The following is a 25,560-nucleotide window of genomic DNA, read 5'->3' as shown; positions in this document are numbered from 1 at the left end:
CCGAGGGCTGAACCATCGCACCCAGCCCTGATCCACCACAGGGGCAACTTCCCCGGGACGGGAAAGAGCAAGAGGCTCAAAAAACACAAGCCCCAAGGACCAGGACTGGTGAGAGTACAGCTCTCCCTGAACAGCCCAGGCTGCTTTCAGGCACACCCTCAGGACCACGTCTGGTCAATCCCTGCAGCTCCAAAACCTCCTTTTCTCATCGTTTGTTCCTCTTACAGCCAAACGTACCGAAACACAGCAGAGGGTGGCACGGCATCGCCCAGGAGTTACATGTCCAGCCACAACACAGCTCCCAGCACTGGGAGCATCCCAGCGTCAGCTGTCCCCGTGTGTGGTCCCAGGCGGGCTCGGAGGGAAGGAGCTGTTGGGAGAGCGCGTGCAGGAGCAGCCCGGGAAGGAGAAGAAAGAAGAAGCTCAGAACACCAACAGACAAGGCAGAGGGTGGCCCGTGCCATGACGCAGGCAAGCGAGGAGGGGTTGGGAGGGCAGGAGGCTAATGCCTCCGTACTCGGGAGAGCAGCCAGCTCCTGTGCTGGTGCCCGAGGAGGACAGCCGATTGCCCAGACAAATAAACTTAGCAGCAGCCATGACTACATTCAGCAAGGGAACATTCCCTCGCATTCAATAGTGTTTAATCTTCATCTAGCTCAACACAAATCAGTAGTGCAGCAATATAAATACAACCAAGGAAGTTAAAGCCTTTTGGCTTTCATAGCTCAAAAAAATAAAAGCGCCAATGAAACAAGTTTCCAGTTTTTTTTAAATTAAACACAAAGAAAGGCAATAAACTGCTCATCCATCCACAGAGGAGCAGTGGCATCCTTCATGCCGGCAAGAAGCTGATTTTTGCTCGAGGACAGGGGTGCGACTGCTGCAAGCAGCACAGTGAGATGAAGGAGCAGGTACAGGGTCGGCCTGCCACACACCTGCCTCCCAGCGCGCAGGCAGCAGACACGCAGCTGCTTGCAGCTGGCACTGCCCACACGATGCCCTCGGGTAACAGCAGTTCCCTTTTCCACCTACTAAAGGACACCAAGTGCATGCTTCACGCCGCGTCAGGAGCACGCAGCGCTCTTCAGCCGTAGCAACATGAGGCCACTAAGCTGCAAGCCAGAAGAAGCAGCAGCCGGCTGCTGGGAACTGAAGATAGCAACCCCCATTTGCCTGGGCTGTGCAAATTTTAAGGAAAAAAAACCAAAAACAAACCAACAAATAACCAAACCAAACCCCACTATATATAGTGTTTTGTAACTGAGATATGGTTAACGTCCAGACTCACGGACGGCTTAGTGACCAACCGAAGGTGCTGGGGCCACTGAACAACATCTCACAGCTTTGGAATTAAGCCAGACATTAGACAGGTACCAAAGGTGGGTGTCCCCTCCCAGCTCTGGTACCCAGAACAGCTTGCTGCAGGAGGGGGTCTCCTAGCCCCAGCCGATTACCACAGGCAGGTCAGCTTTCCACATCTGAACAGGCACCTTGTCATCAACACTCCCAAACAAGAGCAGCCTGATAGTAATTTACAACAGCTACAAAACCCTCTCCTACCTGCAAGCTGATGAAGCGTGCCCATAGCGTTTAGATTTCCTCTCCTCTACACTCCAAAAGCAGCCAAGTGCATGTGAAAGGACAAGTCTAAATTAAAATAGTGCTTAAACCATTAGGGAAGGTGGGAGTAAGAGAGAAGAAAGCTGCTGGACAGCAAAAGTAGCCTGTGGTAGGCTACTGGAGCCTGAAGGGAGCCCTGAGCACAGTCTTGACCTTCCTTCTCCGAGGAGCTCCCAAGGCAATTGAGTCCATGGGTGTTTCCTCCACTGCAGTCTGAGGTGGGCTAGGAGGGTCCTGTACATTCACAGTTGCTCCAAGTGGTTCTCTCCTGCTCTCCAGATGCCGGCTCTGTCCTTTTCCAACGCTTTGCCCAGGGTTCACAGTTGCCTTCTCCTCCCTTTGATTTCCCTTGAAGTTCAAATTCAAGTACAACCAGTTTTAACTGAATGAAAAGAAACCCACAAAAACAAAGTTATTTTCTGTGAAATGAGTTAGCAGCGTTGTCCTAATCAAACTGGCCTCCGAAGGCCCTTGTAGGATAGGGATGGGAGTGGCGTTTCCCACTGAACTCCAGCACACGGCCGCCTGAGGGCAGCTATAGAATTTCCTCCCTCTGGTTCTTGGGTTTGAGCATCACTTGTCCATTGCGCAAGGAGCCATTCTGGCTACGGAGCAGCTTCCCTTTTTCACGGTCAGGCCACGTGAAGATTGCTTCATCGCTGTCCAGTTCAGACTCTGAATGCATCAGACTAGTGTTGAGGACCTGGGCTTTCTGTCTGCTGCCTTTGAAGGAGAGAGATTCCCAGGTTAAAAATACTTTTAATACTGGTCAACAACCTCGCCTTACTCCATTCCCTCTAAGTCTCCTTTTCCTGTCATGTCGAAGGAGCAGCCTAATCAGACTTTCCTGTGTGTGTCACTTATTCCCTCAAATGCCAAAGCGATCCTGTTTCAGACTGTGACAGAGGTCACGACGACTCTTCAAGATAGTGCAAAGCACAACAAACAGGTAGGAAAGCAAAACTATGTTACCAGAAGGGGCTGTGAGTACACGTGGGAGCTTTGTCTCCCTGACCTTGCTCGGGGCACTGCCTAAAAAACTCTGAGGGCTTAACGGCTATAGTAAAGAGAATATGCAGGTGGGTGGGAGATCACCGCACTTACTACTCTCCCTACTCTCATCTCTGCTTCTCTTGCCTGCAAGGGAAGAGAGATAAATTAGCGGGCTGAATTTAGATTAATGTGCAAGGACAGGAGAGAGACTTTTACTGATACTGTCAGCAGAGGAAATATTTAAATTTAGCTTTGCCTTAATGGAGAAATGCAACATTTCCTCTGTTAGCGGAATGCTCCCTGGACATATCTAGCAGGGAAAAAAAGACTTTAGTCAGCAGCCAGCCTCAGAAGAAGCATGATGAGTTTAGTTACCAGACAGCAAATGGTTGAGGCACATTTGCTAGACTGCAGAACAACGAGCCCTTTATTTAAGAGTGGGGCTCTTCTGTGCGAGGTGACAGATGGCCAGATTAAAGCGGAGTTGGGTGCTGAGGGAGGAGAAAACATCCAGTTTTTCTTCAAGGGTATCCGTACTTGTGCAGTTGGGACAGCCCAGTTCTCGGGGGAATTGCCTGATTAGCTCTGTCGCTGCAATGCCCTCCAATGCTGCTGCTGGGCACTGTTCACTTTGCTGGAAAACCATTAAATGGGATAATACTAGGATGAGCAGTTATCTTCCACTAGCAAACAAGGATCAGGGACTGTTCTCCATGCACAGTTAAAATAACTCCTCCTCTAAACAAAACCAGGATGCACACTCATTTCAGACACGTATTTCAGCGGCTGAAGTGCTCCCCAGCATTCGGCGGGGCTGTGCTTTGCACGTACTTTCCCACATTTCCCTCCTTTCCTGGACAGTCAGCAGGTGACCACAGCTCGGGTCAGGTATCTGATACAATCGCAGCAAAAATGCTCCTGCCTGAAATAACCCAATGATCTTTGCAAAACACCTGACAGCAATGCGGGCAGGAAAATGCTGGCTAAGAACACTGAAGACAAATGATTGTCTTTCTGGAACAAGCCAACAGGCTTGTAGCCACACGGAGCACCGAGGACTTCATGGGTCCCCCTCCTAAGGTGTCTACTTCCTGGAGAAATTAGAGCATTAGCTAAAACATGAAACTTCGAGCCTGATGCTCACAAGGGCAAGAATGAATAAATTTATGAACAAGTCATTTGGGGTGGGAGAGTAGAGGGGCAGAAATAAACATCACTCTCTCCAGTCCGTGAGTATTTTCAGGTTGCTTTCAGATGTCCCTTTGCTTACTGGCCAAAGTCAATCAGTTTGGTGAGACGCTTAGTGACACTGAGTTCATGCTTTGCTGCAAAGCACGGGCAAGGAATTGCATAATGGCAAGAAGCAAGCTACCAGAACCCAGCAGAAAACTTCAGAACAAGAGAAGTTTAGTCAAGACCCAGTTTTGGGCTTCCTGGATCAGGCAAACCTGCCCAGCTTACACACATCCACTTACTACTACTGTGATACAAGGTGGAGACATCAGGCCCAGGCCAGTTCCAGCCCCAGTTTCTAAACCACTAGATCTAAGTTACTAAATACCCTGCACACAGACCTGAAACAAGCTCTTAGATCTTCTGAGACTTTTCTGTCAGTGCTTACTATCATGTTTGTTTCACTCTGTGATTTTAAGTCCACTGAGGAAGACTGTTCTTTAGTCAGCATTCTGGAAATATGAGCTCTTCCCTCTCATGTTTTACCTGCTTTGGGATTTGGTTTTAACTCCAGGCTTTCTTGATCCGTTGCATCCAAAATCTTGTATTTGCTTTTTCTTTTGGATTTTCCTTTTCGTCTAAAGGGGAAGAAAAGGAATTAAGAGGCAGGTCCTTTCTAAAGAAGCCAGAAGAAAAAACAACTCTGATCTTCAAAGCTAGAGTACTTGCTTATTTCAGATTATGTTCATATCATAAAGCAAAACATTAAAAGCATTGCTTTAGTTGCACTTTTATAGGTTAATCCAAATCTTGCTTCTTAACTGAACCCAAAGTCCTAGGACTTCAATGTTTCACCTGAAACACTAAGTGACAAACACTAACATCCCAGGGCTAAGCAGATGACCTGCTGGGACGACCGGTTTATCTTTCACCTCTTAAAGCAGCTACTTGGCTCTGAAGCACTGATACAGTGGGGGTTATGGCCTCAGTCCCACCTCTTGCAACAGCAGATCACCATCCAGGATAAGATTCCAAAGGCAACCACAATGACGAAAGATGCAATGATCACATACAGCACACTCCACTCTGAAAGCAAAACACCCCAGAGATACAGATGTTTTGGCACCTCATACAGTTGACAGTGTGCGCTTTAGATGACTATTCTTGGGAAAGAAAGAGAAAGGCCTGACCCTCTGCAGAATCAGAGGCTCGCAGCCATCACCGACAGTACCGCTAACTCACCTACGGAAGCCAGAGGCTTGAGATCCAGCGTGCGGACTCGCCGCACAAGGGCATTTTTCAATGTGTGCCCATTTATACAATTTGCTTTCCTGTGGCAGGAAAGCCTCTGTAGGGGCACGACAGAAAAGAGGTGGGATTTATACATTACAAATGGACTCAACACTTAGTGAGTGTTCACCAAAAGGATCTAAAGAGCAGTTGCTTCCCCATCAAATACACCTGCCTAGAAGGTACGTGTAGTGAGACCAGGGCAGGGACTATCTCCTCGTGTGAGCTTCAAGTCAGAGATACCGGGAGAAAGCAGGTACCTGTTACTCTGCCTACCCTGGGTTTCAAACACTGTTTGCTTTCCAAACAAACAATCCCAGGGAGGCTGCACGTACCACAGTTGCTTTCGCCATCCCCCATCTGCACCCTGATGAAGTTCTCCATCCAGAAGGGATCACAGATGCAACGCTTGGTGAAGGAGTCACAGCGTCCATGCTCAGAGCAGTTCAGCTGACATGCTAGGGACCAAAAAAAACCAGCCAGGTGAATTAAATGACTTGCACGTGAGGCAAAAATATAGTTCAATATATATATATACACACACACACAATGTAGTTCAAAACAGCCAACCCTGTAGGCTCTAACTTGAATCTAGTTGCTCTGTAGTTCATTCGTAGCTTAGCCATAATTGCAAGCAGCAAGAAGTGCAAACATAAGCACCCAGGCCTCATGCCAAACTCAGAATTTCCACTTTGCTAATATAACATACATAACATGCTAAGAAAATTCTACCTAATAAATCATGACTTTGACACCAAAGTTACGGAATTTGTCTGTGTGTTAAGCACATGTTTTTAAAAAAAGGTTTTGATTTTCAAATTCAAACCCAGCCTGTGAGACAGGCAAGAAACAAGTAGATCCTTTAAAAGGGACCAAACAACTGAAAAGTGGCTTCTGAAGGCCATGAAATCATAAGATCAAGAAGCCATGAAAATAATTACTTTACATAATTCTAGTTTAAAATATCTGCTGATCAGCCAACGATCCACACAGGATGGAGTTCGTAAAAGAAAAACAGTGCTAATATAAAGTTGTAAAAAAAATGATAGAAGGGAAACATTTCCTTTAGAGTGAGGTTATGTGCTGCAGAGGAAATGACTATTCACAGCTACCAAGATCTGCAGTTTTATTGTTTTCAGTATGACACTCATTTCATTGGCTGTCTTTCATTAACATTATATTTTAGTTTTTTAAGTATGTATCTGCTTTTGATTTTGTCAATTCTTATCTTCCTAGCAACATTACAGGTAACCATTTATAAGAGGCTGAACAGCAAATAGACAGAATCAATTGGTAAATAACTGATTAATGTATAGTCTAACAGACTTATTTTTGTGTTTCTCATTTCCTAACTTAGGAAAGCTACTGGAGTGAGTGTACGTGTGTGTACACGCAGGTGTTTTTAGCACGTGTGAAAGTCCTTATTCTGGCAGGCATCTGAAAAGGGAAAAGATGTTAGCATGTACCACAGTTTTTGTACTTACTTATTGTAAACTCTTACTTACTGACTGTGTTAATTTCTAATGCCCGGAAGATGAGGAAGTCTGACTGTTGTTTCCGTAGTTCATTTTTTAACGTCCAGGCCACCTCTCGTCCTTTGAATATCTGATGGGGAGGCTGGTTCTGTACAAAAAACACCATCTTCGTGCTGCAAGTCAGACAAAAATTATTATCTGTTGCTTCTCCAAACATCAGGTAGAGAACCATTCTCCCCAGTCTGCCATTAGAGAGGCTTATTCAGAATCCCAGATTTATTTGAGGACTAGATATCTGGTTCCATCTTGAAAGCAGTAACGGACCTGGTCACACAGTAGAAAACCCTTCAGGACATCTGATCCACCCGTATTTTCAACGCTAGGGCTGGACTGTTCTTGAGTTTGCTAATGGTTTGCTCATCAAGCACATCTTTGCATTTTCATGCTAAGCATGCACACCCCCATACTTTAAGGTCCTGCCATTTTCACAGTCTCCTCCCTCCTTCCCTGTGGGATCCTAAGACCTTACTACATGCCAGACTTGGGGCTCATTTAACCGCTCAGCACGGAGCTCCCGCATCAGAGAACACAGTGAAGGTTCAGAGTCTTTTGCAAAGCTTAGTTTAAATGCAAGAAGTGTTATAGCCAGAAAAAGCACAGGTGTAGAGGATTACTGTATTCTGCATCTTTTATGGCATTAACTTTATGATAGAAGAACTTGCTCCCCTAGGCTTGCTAGCCTTGCAGAGCCCTGTGTATCCTTCAGATTCACAGAAGGATGCATGGATGTTTCAGATTTATTACCACCAGCGAGTAATTTATCACCGCCTATGAGTCAACAGGATATTAATGAAGCCCTCAAAGTATGTGGGGGGGGAAAAAAACCAACACAGCAGCTGGGGGTAAAAGATGTTTTTTAAACAGTACAAGTTACTTTGATAGTTGAGGCAAAAATGGGATCTTTAAGCCATCTGCCAGAAAATAATCTCTGCTCTTTTATAACACTGCCCACTCTTCTGTCTAGTTAACAAACATATAAACAGACAAAACATTAATTACAAGAATCCCTGACTTGCCTTACTCCATGAGGAACAGTGGCACCCGGCCTGGCCGTGGCAGAGATGGAAAGGTACATTACAACTGAAAGTGCTAGCTCTTCTGTTCTGAGCTCCTTAGGTTTGCACGGACAATGAATTCTGATTTTACTGCTACAGCAGGCAACATGGACATGAAGGAATCTATACATTACTGAACTCAGGAAAGCGTAAAGTATAACTGCAGATTTATTGCTGATTTGCTGCATGACTTCAATCATATCCCTTAAAGCTTTTTCAGTGCTTATCTACCTTAAAACTACTCCACTTTTAGTAAAAATTAAGTGCAATATTGCACATATTTCAACAGATTACCACTCTGCCCTTGATAAGCTCATTGCCATGCCACTCACATGCATGTTCAGGCATCCTCAAACACACCTACAGTGACGATGGACTGCTGTTGGTACGGAGCTGTGTGCAGCAGTTGCTGTGACAACGCTATAGTGCCAGTTGCTGAAGTTTTCCGCAGAACAGTGAATTTCCCAGACCAGCCATTTGTACAGAGCGGAAAGCTGAACTTGATCTGGTCCTTTCATGCCAAAGGAGCATGGCCAGGATCCAGCTGGGCTGAACTAACCCTTGTGTGACTTGCTGGTTACTGTACTTGGAGCTGAGCAACACTGTCCAGGCAGGCAACACGACCCTGGCCTACAGCCCTGCCTATAAGCAAACCTCCACTTGTTTAGAAGAGACCAGCTGTAGTTTATTTTAAGCTAAATAGCAGTCAAACCCAAGTTTTCCTTATCTCTTCAAACAAAAAACTTACATTGGTTTTCAACATTTTATTTTGCGTTAAGTTGAAGCAGTCATGTAGGCAGTAAAGCTAATGTGAAACTACAAAGTTGGCATGCAGGGATCACTACACCATCACCCCTGGTGGGGCACCAGCATTTCACCACACCACTCCTCTATCAAGCCACGTTATTTCTCCAGTTATAAACTGCTGGTGTAAAACGTCCCTCAGTCTTCACAATTTTCAAAAACAAGTAAGATTAGCTCTTACTTTACAGATTTGGGGGACAAAGACATTAGCAGCAGCAAACGGTTTCAGAGGACACTGGACCACCTCCAGAGGGGAGGACACCCAGGACCTGCCTGGCAACACACCTCTGACCCAAGCAAGCAGGAATATCAATGTTAAGCAACATCCCCATGTGTTTTGTTGTCCATTCTGCTTCCTAAGAGAAAACAGCCCTTGGTTTACTAAACCCTCAAGCAATCCCCCTCCACATATGCTCACAGACAGACCCTACCTTTGCTCAGTGTATGGCTGGATCTTCTGCACAGTAATGTCCGAGTCGAGGACGCCCAGCAGAACACCGATTTGTCGGATGAACATACCCTTCTGCCTCTCAGTCAGCTGGCTGACATTAACATCCAGAATTATCTCCACAAGGTTGTTTTTCCTAGGATCTAGTGAGAATGTAGGTAATAAAAATCTTTATAACTTCTATTTGACCGTCTGGGTACGAGTTAGGTTTCTAGTATTTTTCCAGAATGTTTCTGCTTTGAACACATTACAGAAACACACTGCAGGAAGGGATGAAAGTCTGACTTCCACAGGTAACAGCAAGCAGCAAGAGCCAGTCCCCATGAACCAAATGAAAATACCATCACATCCAGCAAAACTTTTGACTTTTACAGTTTGGAGCTGGACTAGACTACACATTTTGATCTCAGTACACTTTACCCAGACAGAGGGCTTGCTAGTGCACTACGTGGTACAGCACGAAACCCGGTACAGACTCACCAGGTTTGACTTCCACTGTGGTCCTTTCCACATCACTCTCTCCTTTGGCATCTGTTACTCTGAGGTGGAATGTGTACGTCCCTTCTACTAGATTGGACAGGAGAAGGACAGGATGATGGTCTGAATTATTCAAGACTTCCTGGAAGGCAGAGCAAAAAAAAAGGAAGGATCAGCAAACAAAGGATCAAACTAGCATGATAGATCATTATATTTAAGGATATCACTACAAGGTGCAACAATGAGCTTTACATTTCCTCTGGAGCTGTCAATGCTACCTTGCACTGACTTTTGTGATGCTGCAATTGCCATTTAAAAGCAAGAAACCTCACCCCAGCTGCAGGGCTCCCCTCATCCCGGGTCCACAAGTAGCTGACAATTCCCTTATCATCAGAGGACTTCAATCCATCCAACTCAGCTGTATTTGTGGGCAAGGTGATGACAACATTACCAGCAATCTTTGCAACTGGTGGCTTGTTTATCTCTAAGCAAACAGAGAAGAAAGCAGTTGGAGAAAAATCTGATAACGCCCAATCAAAAAAATACTGCATTAGGGATTTCTGGGTTACAGTAGAGATCTATCTAGCCCGGGGGGGAAGAGAGGGGGAATTGCGTACCCCAGGACTCAGCTGAAGACACTGTTTCTCCAGAAAAGGGTAAATCCCTGACTTAAGGCCATTTCAGTGCTACCAACGTTATTTTCACCCATTCCTTACTCCTGTTGTGCCCCTGAACACAGGTTTTGCTGAATTGCTCAGAGACAACCCGTGCCTCACCCAGCTCTGCTCACGGCTGGACGTACCTTCCTTGACAATGACGTTAACTGAGCTTTGGCTCTGCAAGTTCCTCTCATCTTTAACTGTCAGAGTAAACTCGTATGTCCCAACCTGAAGGCCTCTTACAGTGGCAATGCTGCTGTTGGCATTCTCCAGCTTGACACCATCTGGGCCCCTAACCAAAGCACAAGAGGATCACTTTAAACTTTGCACAGACCACGGGAGCTAGGCTCACACCAAACTCACACAAACACACAGAAGGCTCACGCAGAGCTTATGGGGACACAAACAGACAGCTGCCTGGAAATACAGAGTCCATGATAAAAAGCAAAATTATTTTCTCCAGTTACAGCAAGATAATCAAAAGAATAAGTGCAGCAATCAGAACAAAACCATTTCCAGTGGTTTAGTGTTTTGGTTGTTTTTAAATGAGAGGAGCACCAATACCAGCATTTAAGTAGTACTTTCAGCAAAATTGGCTCATGAACTGCACAATAAGCCAATTTCTTTAAGAAAAGGTATAGAGCAAAAATAGTTCCTTCATTTATAAGAGCTTTGCACAGAATTTGCATTAGCAAACAGAAAAAGCTACTGCAAGTTGCCCATAGGCTTTTTCCTGAATTCCCTAAAGCACTTCAGGGAATCTAGAGTCTGAAAGGAAGCATGACAATGAGAAGAGAAGAATGCTACCTCATTCAAACAAACTGCAAGAGCATCGAGTTAGAAGGCCCTGCTGTTGTTTGATTACAAGAGTCAGTCTCTTCATAAGACCAAGACCACATCACGCTGCTGTGAACCGAACACGGTCTCCTTTACAAGCCACAACCATGCTGAGAATGGGAATCGGGCCTGGAGATGAAAGCAGAGCTACTTCTAATGCTCAAACACAACTCCACCTCTCTCCAACTAAACATAAATCCTTGTCTCATTCTAGTCACTGGTAAAGCTTGTCAGGCCCAACGTGACCAGGATTTGACATGAGGGAGGTATGCGTGGGTGTGTCTTGGTTTAAATGAACGACCCAGTTACTTGCATAAGAACAGTTTGGAAGATGATACACACCGTGTTTTTTCCCAAAGAAAGGAGACTATCTTCTGGTCATCTGTGCTCTTGCTGCCATCTAGAGTGGTGCTGTCCACAGGAAGAGTTAATTCTTTATCTGGACCAGCATCCGCCTTTGGCGGCTTATTGTTCTCTGGAAAAGGATGCAATATTTTTCATACACATGCCATAAAAGGTGGAGCTTAAGACCCTAGTATCAAGAATTTTCTCCATGATCCCTAGTATATTTCTTGCCCCCTATCTCCACCTTGTACTCTGAGAAAGTGACACTGAAAGCAGTTAAAGAGTTCAGCCCAGTGTTTCATTCACACATCTGCAGTAAAATGAGAATGAAATCTAGGAGTTCTGATTTTTGCTCTCCTTCTCCAAGTACTACTCCACCTTTCCTGCTCCTGTCACACAACCTAGCACCGTGAGCAGAGACAACTGCTTACAAATAAAATCCTGCCATTATGGTGGGATAACATCAATTAGACTACATTGTATAAAATAAGAGAACAGCCTAGAAAGGCAATATTCCTAGGAACTTTCTTTTGTTCATTTACTAGCAATACACCAGCCAAGAATGGTCCTAAATTAGAGCAGCTTTTTTTCTGAAAGCAGCACCAAGCTACCGTAAGATCTATTGGCAACAATTGACAACGATCTGTTGGCAGACTGACGCTCACCTCTAACCCCTGGAATGGAAGTGGCAAAAGCAGCTAAAGGCAGCTTACCTGGCTGGACTATCACAGTGACCTCTGCAGTGGACTGGTGCCCAGCAGAATCTGTCACTATTAGCTGGTAAGTGTAATCACCTTCTTGCATTGCAGAGAGCTGTAAGACTGGTGTCCTCACGCCCTTTAAGAAAACATATTCAGATTTTAAAAAGAATCCTTATGTAGATGATGATAGACCAGAAGACTCTGCTTCTAAAACAACTATTATCAGCAGATTCGAGGGGCTTATTACTAACTCCTGCTACAGGGCCAGAAGCCTGTGCCACTTAAGCATGCAATGCACTTAGAGCTAAATTTATGCACAGCAACAAGGACACTGCTGTGGAACGTAACAACAGTAATGCCATATAGGTGTTAAGATCTTTTGAGATTCAGTAGTTAGCAGTTTGAGCAAAGCCTCTGGGGAGCACTGTGCAAATCATACACATTGTGAACCTGATTCATGGACTTTCTTGTTCCATAAACTTGACAGGAGTAATAATATTTAGAAGAAAAATGATGACATGGAAACAAATTCCAGCTTTTACTGTTTAGGACTGAGGAGTGTCTGGCCAGTATCAGCAAAGTTTAGACTCCAGGGTTCAACTCAAAAGATCCAGCTCATTGCATTTGTCCAGCTTAGGAAATGCATGACCTGACAGAATGAGTTATCCTGTGCATCTAAATGCCGTCCTGACTGATAGTTACCTAAAAGATCACATAGTCTGGCTTCCACACCTGCTGATAGCACTTAAACATCCCTATTTATACCACAATTGATTTAGCCATCACCAATGTTCTGAGAAGTCAGCAACTGAGCTCAGAAAGAACAGTCCCCTAGCAGCCACATCGGTTAAAGTGAGATACACAGCTGTGATCAAGTTGTGCTGAGACCTGTCGTATGGGACATCAGAATCCAAAGCCAACAAGTTCCTATGTCTCTCAGTCCTCTTCAGCAGTATTTAAAACTGCATTGCTCAAGAAAGGAAACGGGATGCCAATGAAAACACATGGCTAGACTGGTGCACCAGCTCAGTCACTAAGCCAACACAACTTTCATAAGGGTTAAGTATATATTTAATCATCACATGCTTGCTCTGTAGGATTGTAAGAGATGTGTGCTAACAGTCAGTTAAAAATGATTTAATTAGAGAAAAAAAGCCAGCTAGTGAGTAATCCAGGTTAAGTACCAGAGACCTGCACTGACCTGCATCTCCATCACCTTCCCTTTGCTGTTTGGGCTGAGCAGCCACTCGTAGCTGACAATGCTGTGATCGTCGGTGCTCTGGTTCCCGTAGAGGGTGATGGAGTTCTGAGGCAGAGTGATGACTTGGTTTGGGCCCGCATTTGCCACTGGAGGATAATCCACTGCTTTGTTCACAGTCAGGTTTGCAGTGGTGGAGTTGCTGGCACCGTCTGAGTCCACTACTGTTAGACTGAAAAGGGAGGAAAAAAAAAAAAAGTGAAAGCAGTGAAGAGTCATGATTATGAAAGCTGAATACAAAACACTGGCTGGAGTTACCTGGAATGCAAAAGAAGAGTCAGAAACTTAAGACACAAGGACAGAATAGTAATTTTTTTCCGGAGTGAAAAAAACCCCCCACCTATAGTTTGAGGCAACTGTGCTTTTTCCAAATAGAAACTTCCCTGAAACGCCCAATTATCAGCCTCAAAGCAATGCAAGAAATTCAAGTCACATCCATCTCTCACTTGAGATCTACCTACTAGTTCCAAAATAAAACTGTGCTAGTGAAAGATCACCAGCTTTCACACACAGTTGTGATGGAAAAGCCCTCCCTGAATATAACGCTGACGCCCAACAGAAGACATTCATTAACACGGACACAGAAGCTCATTACTAATCCACACGTAGCTTGAACACAGTATGCCTCCTCAGGTAGGCTACTACCACAAAACAGAACTGGTTTTTTGCTAAATCTAGATCTGAATATTGATCTGATTAGTTCATATACCAACTGCTTCAAAGGAAAACAATGCTCAGTTATAGGTCCTCAGGTTTATTTTATTTTAAATAGATCTGCTGATGCAGCGTGTGGGCATCACACCAAAATGCAGACCAAAGGAAAAACACAGAATACACATGCAAGTAAAATCGGCTACTATTACTCAGGTATGTGCATAAAACCATTAGGCCTCATTCACTTATCTGGGACAAACATATTGCATTTAAAAAACTGGATTTAAAGACTGCATTTCTGCTTAAGCCTTTACCCAAACAGTTTAGATTTGACATTTCAAGAGACATTTTGTAGCGCTGGCAGACCATTTGTTCCCTTCTGCCACTGCCTTAAACTAGTGCTACAGTTTAAGAATAAAAAGTAGCTGGACAGGCTTATCTCTTCTGAAGCCAGAAGCTATGAAACTACCTAGAAGCCTAGGAGTGGAGAGAGCACATCACAAAATGAAGTTCCCTCTCTGCTGCGTTTTGTGTGGTTTTTTTCTTTGTGGTTTTTTGTTTGGTTGTTGGTTTTTTTTTTCCAAACAGACTAACACCTCAGGAATCTCGTATATTTTACTCTTAAGGGATAAGAAAGGATCAACTCTTCCAGGTATAACCTACCTGAATGTGTAATTCCCGGGTACCAGGTTGGTCAGTGTCAATATGGCAGTATCGCTAGAAACCTTCTCCTCCCGCAAAGGACCCTTCAGTTCTTCCCAGTGATAGCTGACAATTTTATCATCATCGGTGCTTTCTGTTTCAATTATGGAAGAAAACACGCATACAAGGAATTGGAAAATGCTGCTTCACCAACCCCAAACGTTCAGTCCCCTACTTCAGCACTGGGCTTATGGGCAAAGACATCTTTGGTCCAAGCCCAGATGCCCAAACTGCATGCTCTCCTCTACCCTCTTTCACAGGTATACTCATGCACCCTTAATCCCAGGTTTATATGTGTGCTGGGGCAGGGAAGACAAAAAAAACCCAATCAAACCACTAATATTATAATATAGGTGGGGATAAGACAACCTGAACATCCTTGGAGAAATTCCCGAAAAGCTCTGGTGCAGGCCAGGCTCAGGTGGTGTGTTAGGTAACCAATATGTCTGAAGCTTAACGCAAGAGGCCAATAATTTTGATTGACAGTAATTTTTTTTATTCTAACCAGCAGCCTCTAGAACTTTTCCTTTTTTAGGACATTGGCTCAAGCCAGTGCCCCTCAAAAGGAAACATGAAGAGATACTTTCACGTGCATATTCCCCTCTCCTGGCAAGAGTGGCTGATTCTTTTCACTAAAGTGTTTGACAGTGTCACAGCTAAAACTTTATCCAAAAAGTCATCCCAGAACCAAACACACAGAAACCAGGCTTGCTAGACTATTGCATTTAAAACTGCAGGTACTCACGGCTGCCATCAATAACAGTTGAAATGGTTGGCAGCGAAATCTCCTGGAACTGTGGGGACACGATGGCAACAGGAGGCTGATTCACCCGAGGCTCTGCAACAATAACCGAGCTGTTACAATGATATCTACAGGCAGATCACAACAAAAAGCTCCGGCCAAGCAACTCTGCAAAACTACCCTGCCTTTGTGCACCAGAAGTAGCAAGCAGAATACATACTGCACATCGTCTTTCCTCTCCCCAGCCCCATCTATCCCTTCAGTTCTACAGTCAACGAGTCCAGGAGAGGAGTCCAAAGTGTGGAACTGCTGTGCCACACAGCTCCAAGACAGCCACCTATCAGACTAACTGCACAGAACTGCACAACCAACAACCAGTTCAGGGAAACCACGCTAACAAAAGGGATTTAGAAAAGCAAAGAGGTGAACTGCCACCATGCTAGTACTCTGGAAATGGCTGCACTGCATCAGTTCTCCCATACTGGGTCAAACATTCAAGCACAGACCATTCTAAAAGTGCAGCACCTAGAGCTTCTTGCCAAAGTTTGGCCGCTGCTCTGAAAAATGAATGATTTTAATGCATGCTGCCAGCTGCAGATTCACTGCTTATAAGGAAATGATCAGCAACAGCATGCAGAAGGCCAGCCACACACTCTTGCTAATTTAGGGAGTGCAAGAGCACTTCTTCGCCCACAAAGGCTGTTGAAAGTGTCTTGCTGAAGTGTGCAAAATAAAGGTAGGTTTTTTGCGTAAAAGGAGATGCAGAACCTGTGGTTGCCTCTTTACAGAGGCCACCTAAAAAGTGACACCTGGTGAGACAGTCAGCACAAGCTATTGTTATCTACACCAGCTCATCTGCAAACCACATCTCACCGTAAGGAATGAGATTTGATTTTATCTGCCTTTGGTTGGGAATTATATTCTTTACTGGACAGGGAAAAAAAGATCCTCCAAAGGAGCTTCAAAGCTCCAGCTTCCCTTCATTATTTGCTCCTGCTGCTATAAGCTTTTCATCAGGTTACAGTTAGTTTTTGTTGAAGCAGTGGCCTTCCAGGGCAAGGCATTTGCTAGGCACTTTCATATCAGTATTCCAGCTTTTTTATTGACTGGTTGGCCTGTGTGCAGTACAGCAGAAATAGCTATGCGTATTAGCAATAGTTTCACAGCCCGGGAGATGACTTGATACACATACATATATACTGAGTTCACAGCACAATAAATTTTCACTGCGTTAAACCAGCATCCAGTTAAATAAGCAGAACACCATGATACAGGTATCGTGGTTTGTCAGAGACAGATGAAGTTAAGAAAAGATACAATTCTACCAACTCACTTGGATTCACTGTTACATTCACATAACCCTCTCCACGTGCATTTTCCCCATCGACGACGACTTTGAATTCATACAGACCAACAGTAAGCTGGAAGTGAACACAAAAGATTATTTACCTTCAGGGTAGCAGCACCTTATCAGGAGCTATTAGAAGGTCAAGTTTTGGCTTTGTAGCTTTGGCACAGTAGCACATTATGCTTCAACCTATGCATACACAGCAAAGGATGCTTCCCACACCAAAACGCTGTTGCCTCTCTTTCAGCTTATAATGGCTGTGCAGAAACCAAAGACTACTATTTCTTTCTACCACAGGTGCCACAGAATTGTCAGACAAGCTTTATTTTCTAGCAACAATAGGCAAACAGAAGAGAGATAACAGAGATTAGTTCAGGTTGTCTGGCTACAGGAATCTGTACTAGCAGATTGCATTTGAGATGAGAAAGGCTGCATGTAAGAGAAGAAAATCTCTTCTTGTGTGTTTTTACAAAGAAAAGTGTTTATTCTCTTCCTTCTAGATTACATGAGTCAGGCAGTCACGCCTTCATCATTCACTGTTGAATGAAAGTGGGAGGATGAAGGACTAGGTGCTGGCCAACAATCATGACATCCAAAAGGCTGAAACCCTGACAAGGACAGCCATGCTCCTTTTGAAGGGTTTTTCTCTGGCTGATATCATGACTACAGCCTGTAGATTTTTTCCCCAAGTGTAGCAGAATCCAAGATGCTCAGAGGCATGTCTCATAAATAAAGCACTGTATAGTCACACAATATCTAAAGCTATTTCCTTGTTAAGAATCCCCAAGTGCAGAAACTGGCACCACTTTTGCTGTTGGAGCTTGTCTAAAAGCAGCAGCCAGGGACATGCTACAAGGTACTCCACAGCTCTCGTTAATGGAATCTCAGACATCCCTTTATCAGTGGGTAGTACAAGGCTTCAGACCTGAACAGACCACCACACTGTTTCAGCAGCAGAAATATTCACAACCCTTTGTTAAATGTTAAATAGTGCCATTTGTATGGCTTGACACACTGCTTGTAGGCAGCTTTTAGATCCTGAAATCAATTTCTTCTTTCCCTCATGCCAGATCAATCTCCCTTTTATAAGAGACTTAGAAGAGGGCTTGCAGTCAAACGTTGGCTGCCTGCCCATCACGCAATTTCCTATTCATCCTGAAATCACATACAAGTCTTTCCCAGCTGCCAGGGTTCCCATCTTCTCCACTTGGCATTTAACACAACAGGATACAAAGCAGAAGAACCTTTACCTTGGATAACTTCAGGGTCTGGGAGTGCTTCCCTTCCATTTCTCCACTGTAGTCTTTTGGATGAGTAATCAATTCCCACTCATAGGAATAAGTGGTTCCTTTAAAAAAAAAACAACAAAAAAAAAAAACAAATTCCAGACATTTGTTTTTAAAAGACTGTCCTTCCGCCATGCTAGGGAAAAGCAAAGGTATTAAACATTTACAAGGCATATTCTACTGCACTATGGAGAAATGAGACAGCTTGGAGTTTGGGCTGCAGCTTTTTGGGAATATACCCAGGAAAAGAGACAATCTGTGCATGTAAACACATTTATTCTGGAGCCAAAACCCATCTTTCAGCCTCTAAGGCATTAAAGAGCTTTGGAACAATCACAGCTCCAGGACAGTAATAGAGAAAAGTCTTACCACACCCTCAAATCCTGCAGACACAACATAATGCCAGTGTTTGAACAGGAATGCATCTATTCCTGTTGCTGCACAACACATAACACTTGCCTCTCCTCTGCAGAATCCCACTGCCATTGTGGACAGAGCTATAGATGAGAACTTTACAACACCCGAGAACAATTTGCATGATGAAACGAGGAATGTATAGAAATGTGTTCCTCAGCATGTCAACCCTCCAAATCAGATTTCAATCCACCAAATGAGAGATCACTTGCTAAGACAGCTTGTCACCTATCAGCAAATACCACAAATAGATGCTGAAGATCCACTGCTTCCTCACACACCACTCTGAGAACATGCCATCTCCCAAATCTAATGACTTTGTACCACTTCCAATGTTTTTTTGTGTCTTGCTATTTTCTGTGCAAGGCAGCATGAACTAACAGCACAGGATGAAAAATTTATACAGGAAAGTGTTCTCTGACAAAAGACATTTCCTTATTTAATGCCGTATATAATGCCTTTTTGCCATTTCACTGTCAGAAGCCCTTAGCAGAATTCCCAGGAAGTCTTACGAGGTGGTGGTTCAGGAAGCACAAACGCATTCAGCTGAACTTCATTCTTTGGCAGGGTCACTTCGACGCTGTCTCCAGCAGAAACTACCAGCTCCTTCATAACTGAGAGGGAGAAACACAGAATTGAAAGAGGAACAGGGAAAAAATTAAATATATACATAAAAGCCACCTTGGTTTCAGAGGCTATGGAATAAAACCCAGCTACAAACAACTGTAATTTGTAAACATCCTGTCACTCAACATAGCTCCTATTTCAGGTTTCGCTCTCATTGTTAATGCAAAAGCACTAATGGGGTTTTACAAGTTTTAAGACAAGCCCAAAGTTACTCAGTCACCTCTCTCTCTTTGCAGATACTGTGCTGCTCCTGCTCCTTTTTTCTAAAGAGCTGAAATGTGACCTCGGGCCCTGTGCAGGGCAATCCATTCACTTAGGTCCAGCAGGATGGGAAGGGTTTTACCTGACAGGTTTCAGCAGAAAACCCAGCTGCAGTCTCACGGCACAGCAAGACAAACACTGCTATTTACCAAACTGCAATTCCAGATCTTCACAAATATACGAAGAATCCATGGTATTTCTTTTTTGAAAAACTGCTTGAGGGCTAAGAGATTTTTTTTTAAAAACCTGCATAGCTATCACATTGAGTAGGGAAACTCAAAATACAAACCTGTTACTTTTATTTGTATTTTCTTTTCAACCCCTGCTTAAGAATTTTCCTGCCATTCCATTTTGAATAAATTGACAGGTAGTTTCTTTTTAACGACTACAGGACAGACTTGAAAACTACGGCTGGTGACATTTTTTTTTTCCTGCTTGTTATTAGCATTAAGGTAACCAGAAAGTTGACCACATTTCTTAGAAGTACCACTCGGCCTCCTCATCCTCCTCTTCCCTTCCCACTTACTTTATTTTTGTCTTTTTATCATTGGGCCTGGGAATTATGCATAGAAAACAAGAACTAGAGTTGCTTTACCCTAGTTTGACCCTGTCAAAGATAATGTTTTGGAAATACACACACAAAAAAAACAAGTTAAAAAGACAGGGAAAATGTCATTAAACATTTAGCCTTTCTTCCATCTGTTTATTAACTACTAGAGTTAACCAATTAACTAAAAGAAAACAAATTCATCAAATTCTTCCCCCCTGCCCCCCACCCCAAATTGCTCCAGATCTTGGGATATTATAACTCCATCAGTCTTTCAGCTGCAAAGAGTTCCAAGGCAAAAAGAAATCTGATCTCAGTAGGGAAAAAAACCCAAAACCAAACAGATGAAAAACCAAAACCCCACTTAGAAAAACTACCCTTCACATCATCTTTGTATTGTTTAGCAAAACAAGGCGGCCCTGGTTATATTACTTTTCCAACACAAGCCACTGAAGAGGTTTAAAACTTATTTTTCCAGTTGTAGCTGGGGTAAGCCCTTAAAAAGAATGCTAACTTGTTAGCACAAGCATCCAATAAGCTTCCTGCCAAAACTGTCTTTGGATGCATAATTTCCTTTACACATTCCATTTGTTCCCTTGTAAGGGAAAGGAACCCTAAATTCAAAAGAAAATTCAGCTATGAATACTTCAGCAAACTGGATTAACTAAATTCTGAGGTATCACACAACTAGTGCACACCATTCACTGTATGTACACATCCTTACAGAGTGAGCTAACGGCCTGGGTGAGTTAACAGAGCTGTCCAAAGTGCATTTTGGCTTTTATATATATTGAATAGTTTGTTTTAAGAAATGCCAGTGTGAACAGAAACATCATTTTGCTGCAAAGCAAAGCATGGCCTAACGGCCAAGTATGCTGTTATCCATGGCTGAACTGTGCACTGACATTTCAGGGACAAAAGAGAAAAGAATCAGCTACACCCCATTTTGAGCAGACACTAAGATTCCTGCTCAATTTGACAGATAGCAGCGCATCAAGACTGACAAAATGAAAGAACGCTTCACAAGACTATGCCTTATACCACAACTCAACTTTCACTTTGGGAATTAAGATATCACCATTACTTTCAAGCCGTTCCTGAAAATAGATCAAATGGCCACATGCAGATTTATGATGCCAAAGTCACATTCTCAGACCTCATGAGTTTATGGGGTCCAACCGGCACACGCACTGAAGCATGTACCTCAGCACTTTCTCAAAGGTACCATAATTTCTCAAATTATCTCCTACTTTGCACTGCTGCAATGGCTTGTCACGGAAACCTGACTAGGTGACATTTGCTGGAGCACTGCACATTCTCACCGGGTGTGGTGGCAGTAGTAGTTGGTGATGCAGCAGTGTTGGTCTGGACTGTAGAAACACTGCCATTTGTGGGAACCCCACTTGGCACAGAAGTAGCTGTCTGCATCTTTGTTGTGTTTTTGGCCAGCACGGGGCTGACTGTGGGCAACACATCTGAGGAGTGAGGATGTACCAAAGCATCATCTGACTGCCCAGGCTTCTCAATCTTCTCTGTGGCTGGCAAGCCCTGTGCTACAGGACTGGAGAATGTAGCCAACACCAATGGTTCTGGTGCAGATATTCCTGTGTTGATCTGTAAAGGAAAAAGTTGTCTCAGTTTGACTTCAACACTGAATATCAGTTTTGTTTTATTGTGTAAGTTACACTTCTCCTCCTCCAGTTAGGGAGGCTGAAAAGTCCCTGGCTTGTTTTTCCCAGAAGCAGGTTGTTTTCCTGCTTCCTCTTCTCTCTTCTAAATTGTTTCTTCATGTTCTTCCTCCACAGCAGACAGGCCACTGCTAGCTCAGTCGAACACCTGTTAAGACCATAGATTTAACTACAGCATCTTCAGTACCATGGCTGTTGACGTGGCAAACACGACAGGAGATCTAGGTTCAAAGTTGCAGTGAGTGGAGCTAAAGGAATGGAGAGGAGGGATAAGGCAGAAGCAAAAAAACAGGGCCCAGGAACTGAGGTTTGTTTGGGTCATTGATTTTGGCCATGCATTCCTTTTTCTAAAGCTGTGCAACTGGCAAGCACAAAGCAGGAGGATTGCAATGGCATTTTTCTGTAATAATCGAATCACTGCAGCAAGAGGAAATTTATTTCAGAAACACTCTTCAAAGCAAGATGACCTGACACAAACAGTTCCCTGCGTGCATGCCACAGGAGATGCTGCTGGGGCAGAGAGCTGAGCTTGCGGGCAGAAAGTTTGCTTGCATCCACACAGGATGAGCCACTTTATTGAAAATAATCAAAGTGGCCGGAACAATTTCCTTTCTTTCATCAGAAAATTCCTTTGACAGTACCTAGCCCCATTCCAGTTCTTAGCCTGCCAGGCAATACTTGACAATTTACCTTCCACTATGACGTACATGTGTGTAGCATTGAACTTCATTGAACTAATGCTATTTTGAGAACATCTGCTAAATATTTAAAATGGAGCAATTTACCATCTTTGACTTGGAAAGTGTTTTAGAGCTGAATTGCCCACCGCTGCTCCCCAGTAGAGAAGCTGACCAAAAGCTCACATTGAAGGAAATATTCTCAAGCTTTTATACCATGCTGATGGCATTCAGTCCAGAAAACAGGAACTGGAAAAGTGCTCTAGACCACGGTGGGCAACATCATGGCCAGTAAGTGGGCTGGGCTTCAGAAAACACTAAATGCCAGTTGCAAAAATAACACTGTGCTGCACGTACTGAACAGCCAGCCAAGCCAAGAGTAGCAATGAAGGCATTGAAGGCCTCCATGCAAATTTTTTTGCAGTCTTGGGTAAATAGTTTCCCTTCCCCGTATCTCGGCTAACTTTCCCTCAGTCATAGAATTTAAAGCATCTCAATTCATGTATATGTTTGATGAACATCTGAGCTTTATGGACCAAAGAATCAAACACTATTTGTTCGTGTTACAGACACAAGTTTTTCTCTATTTGCTTACTTGTTGATGGGCTTCCCTCATCTTCCACAAAACTACAGATTCTTTGGAACAAAATGCAGGCAATATCTGGCACACCGCTCTGTGCTGTTCTTTATTGGTGGCCTCAGCACAGCTGGCTGTCCCAAGTAGTATCACCTTACACCAATTCATAACTCTAGTCAGCTCAGGGTACTGAGTCCCTTCTACCAAGTAGGCAAGTAAGATAAAAGTTAGAAATGCTGCCACAACAAGAGGGGAACAGCCAGACAGGAACTCAGACACTTGAGACAGACTCTTTAGGAAAAGCACAGGAGCAGAAAGTCTCTGTGACTTCACACCACTATGGGAAACCACCTTTTGCTTAGCAAGAATCAATGCAGACGGGTCACAAGAACAGTTGTCACAACACACAGGAGACCAGCACCCACCCACTGGGCACAACAGCCAAGTCTCTACTTTGCTTGGTAATATTTTCAGCAAGCCAGATGCTTCCTTGACTTGCTTTTTAATGCCTAAAAAAAAACCCCTTTACAGTTAAGAGATACTTTTCCTCCCAGAAGTCTTCAGGATGACTTGACAGCCAAATGTCTGCAGAGAGCTTGAATTAGATAAGCTTCGCCTGCGGCAACATAACAGTCAAAAATGCCTCTAATGCTTGCAAGCTGAGACATTTCTTATCTTTACTCTGTAACCCTGAATTCTTTAAAGCAAAGAACAGAAGACTTCCTTCTTGGGGATAAATGAGGAAGAGACTAGAACGAGTTTGCCAACTGTCCCATCATACTAGCTTAGAAAATAGAGAGAAGTGGCACATTGGCCTGAGTGAACACAGGAGTGTCTGACACTTTTCATTCTGATCCCTAACTGCCTTTGGCCTGGGACAAGTGACCTGGTCTCCTTGTCTGAGTCTCCTACACCTCTAAGATGGAACCAGAGCAGCTATGTGCATCAGAAGCCGCACTAAACCTAAAACCTAAGTTACTGGAAAGAAAAATACACCTGTGTTCTGGAATTTTCTTTTATTTTTTAATCTAAATGGGCCTTACTTTGCTAAGCCTGGTCTGAATTTACAAAATAGGCTCTTTTCAGCTTAGATTGTGTCCTTAGTTGTTTGCACTAGGTGCCATGTCTGTGAAGACCCTTAAGACACAACGTCACAAACCATTACAAAGTTAGTGCTGCCTGTGAAGAGACCTTTCTTCCTGCCTCATGGGGTAAAAAGCACCCAGCACTAGCAGTAAGCATGACAGCAAGAGTCAAACACCGGGCTGGCTAGGGCTAACGGTAGCCAGAATTGTGAGTGCGGGAATGAGCTTTCTGGCTCTGTTGTAACAAATCCACTTTAAAGGCTGCAGTCTTTTCCAGTCTGACTGCAGAGTTGCTGCAGTGCTGCAGCAGCCCTTCTCAACAGCAGTGCTGCGCTTAAATACTTCTCTGCTTGGCTATTAAATGCATTGCTATATTTTAAAACTGACAGGTATTTCTATGAGGCAGAAAAAAAAAATGGTGCCTGGAAAGCGTCACTCACTCTAATGGAAAAGCAGAAATTTCTCTTCCTTAGCTAAGGGCTGATGAGCAGGGTGCACTGTGGTTTATCCTGGTACACCCTCCTTCACCCATCCCTGGTTCCATAGCATGGATACAGCAAGACCGCAAAGTAATGCTAGCTGCACATTAGTGAATGACATTGCAGATGGCTATGGAGCTACTGGAACTGCAAGAGGAAAATTAAAACTCAGTGAGGCAATGTTTTCCTAAAACTGTCACTTCTCCTCGAGTCCCTAGGAGCAAAGGAAAAGATCTGCCTTCCACACACTCAATGCTCATCAATAGAAGAGGAGAATATGCACATTACTTTCTTCCTCCCCTTTCAGAGAGGAATTAAGAGCTACTTTGACCTCAGATGTCCTTTCCCACTTCAGATGCTTGAAGCTCCCAGGTATGAACTACTTCGCATGCAGTCTTCTCCCCACCTGCCAAACCTTCTTAGCAATCACAATATCAAGTGCACAGCATTCACCTGCTGAAGCCATGTGCTCCATTACTGGACTAAATCTAGCCCAGGTGAAATTCTACTGATTTCAGCATGTGTGTAACTTTACTTATATTGGCCCACAACCAACCCAACTTGCAAAACTCCCTGCTTTAGCATCTCCCTCCTGCAAAGGTTGGCCATGTCCCAAGTACACAGCCTTGAATGTTATATCCTTGGCCTAAATTAAACTGCTCTCAGATCAGAAATGCAAGGACAGCTGCATAGCTTGCCTTATATTTTGCAGGTGAAAGTTGGATGGTTCAATAATCAAGGAATTAGCCCAGGGCTGGGTAGAACCAGCTTCAGCTCAATACTCCTGTTAAGGTGGATTTTTTAATTCTTTCTCCTCCTCAAAAACTATCCTAAACTTCAAAAATGTGACTGCCAGGAATTCCACCACAGCCAATATAGTTTAGTAATAAGTTTGTATTTTGATGAACCTGCATTTTGTCAAGAGATGCCACCATTCTTACTAGCAGAAACCAGTAAGAAGAAAAACTTCCCCAGCATACATCCAACAGCGCACAGTAATGACACTGAGACTGCTTCCTGAAGATGGGAAATCCTGGATACTCAGCAATATTCAGAACCTGATTAATCAGTGTAATTCAATATTTTCGATTGATTTTTTTTTATTTAAATGATTTTTTTATTTAAAAATCCAGTTTACTGGACAGGCACTGAACAGTAATAATATGACAACTCAGAATGCAGCACTGCAAACTGAACAAGCAGGGAGATAACAACTATTACCCGAGAGCAACAAAAGACATTAAAGACTGGCTGCAAAGAAGTCTCCCCAGATGCTGC

At 43.7% G+C, this 25,560-nt stretch overlaps 1 protein-coding gene across 2 annotated transcripts in view; it reads right to left on the bottom strand.

Annotated features, from left to right (window-relative positions):
- Window positions 1–600: 600 nt before the first annotated feature.
- Window positions 601–25,560, bottom strand: part of KIAA0319L (KIAA0319 like) — a 34,265-nt gene continuing 9,305 nt past the window's right edge. The window contains exons 4-21 of one of the 2 annotated variants that reach the window (XM_040585871.1): window positions 21,099–21,390; window positions 18,854–18,955; window positions 17,892–17,989; window positions 16,627–16,714; window positions 15,297–15,389; window positions 14,513–14,645; window positions 13,139–13,367; window positions 11,950–12,073; window positions 11,234–11,366; window positions 10,198–10,346; window positions 9,728–9,879; window positions 9,399–9,537; window positions 8,902–9,061; window positions 6,582–6,724; window positions 5,412–5,534; window positions 4,782–4,872; window positions 4,333–4,424; window positions 601–2,343 (exon numbers count right to left, since the gene is read on the bottom strand). In XM_040585871.1, the coding sequence (XP_040441805.1) occupies window positions 2,156–2,343; window positions 4,333–4,424; window positions 4,782–4,872; window positions 5,412–5,534; window positions 6,582–6,724; window positions 8,902–9,061; window positions 9,399–9,537; window positions 9,728–9,879; window positions 10,198–10,346; window positions 11,234–11,366; window positions 11,950–12,073; window positions 13,139–13,367; window positions 14,513–14,645; window positions 15,297–15,389; window positions 16,627–16,714; window positions 17,892–17,989; window positions 18,854–18,955; window positions 21,099–21,390 (2,529 nt within the window). In that variant the 3' untranslated portion in view covers window positions 601–2,155. The remainder of the gene's footprint in view (window positions 2,344–4,332; window positions 4,425–4,781; window positions 4,873–5,411; window positions 5,535–6,581; window positions 6,725–8,901; window positions 9,062–9,398; window positions 9,538–9,727; window positions 9,880–10,197; window positions 10,347–11,233; window positions 11,367–11,949; window positions 12,074–13,138; window positions 13,368–14,512; window positions 14,646–15,296; window positions 15,390–16,626; window positions 16,715–17,891; window positions 17,990–18,853; window positions 18,956–21,098; window positions 21,391–25,560) is intronic. The other variant, XM_040585872.1, reaches the window with a different exon arrangement.

Source organism: Falco naumanni, chromosome 3 (genome assembly GCF_017639655.2).
Source record: "Falco naumanni isolate bFalNau1 chromosome 3, bFalNau1.pat, whole genome shotgun sequence".
NCBI classification, from domain to species: domain Eukaryota; kingdom Metazoa; phylum Chordata; class Aves; order Falconiformes; family Falconidae; genus Falco; species Falco naumanni.
This window is presented reverse-complemented; position numbering and strand designations above follow the sequence as displayed.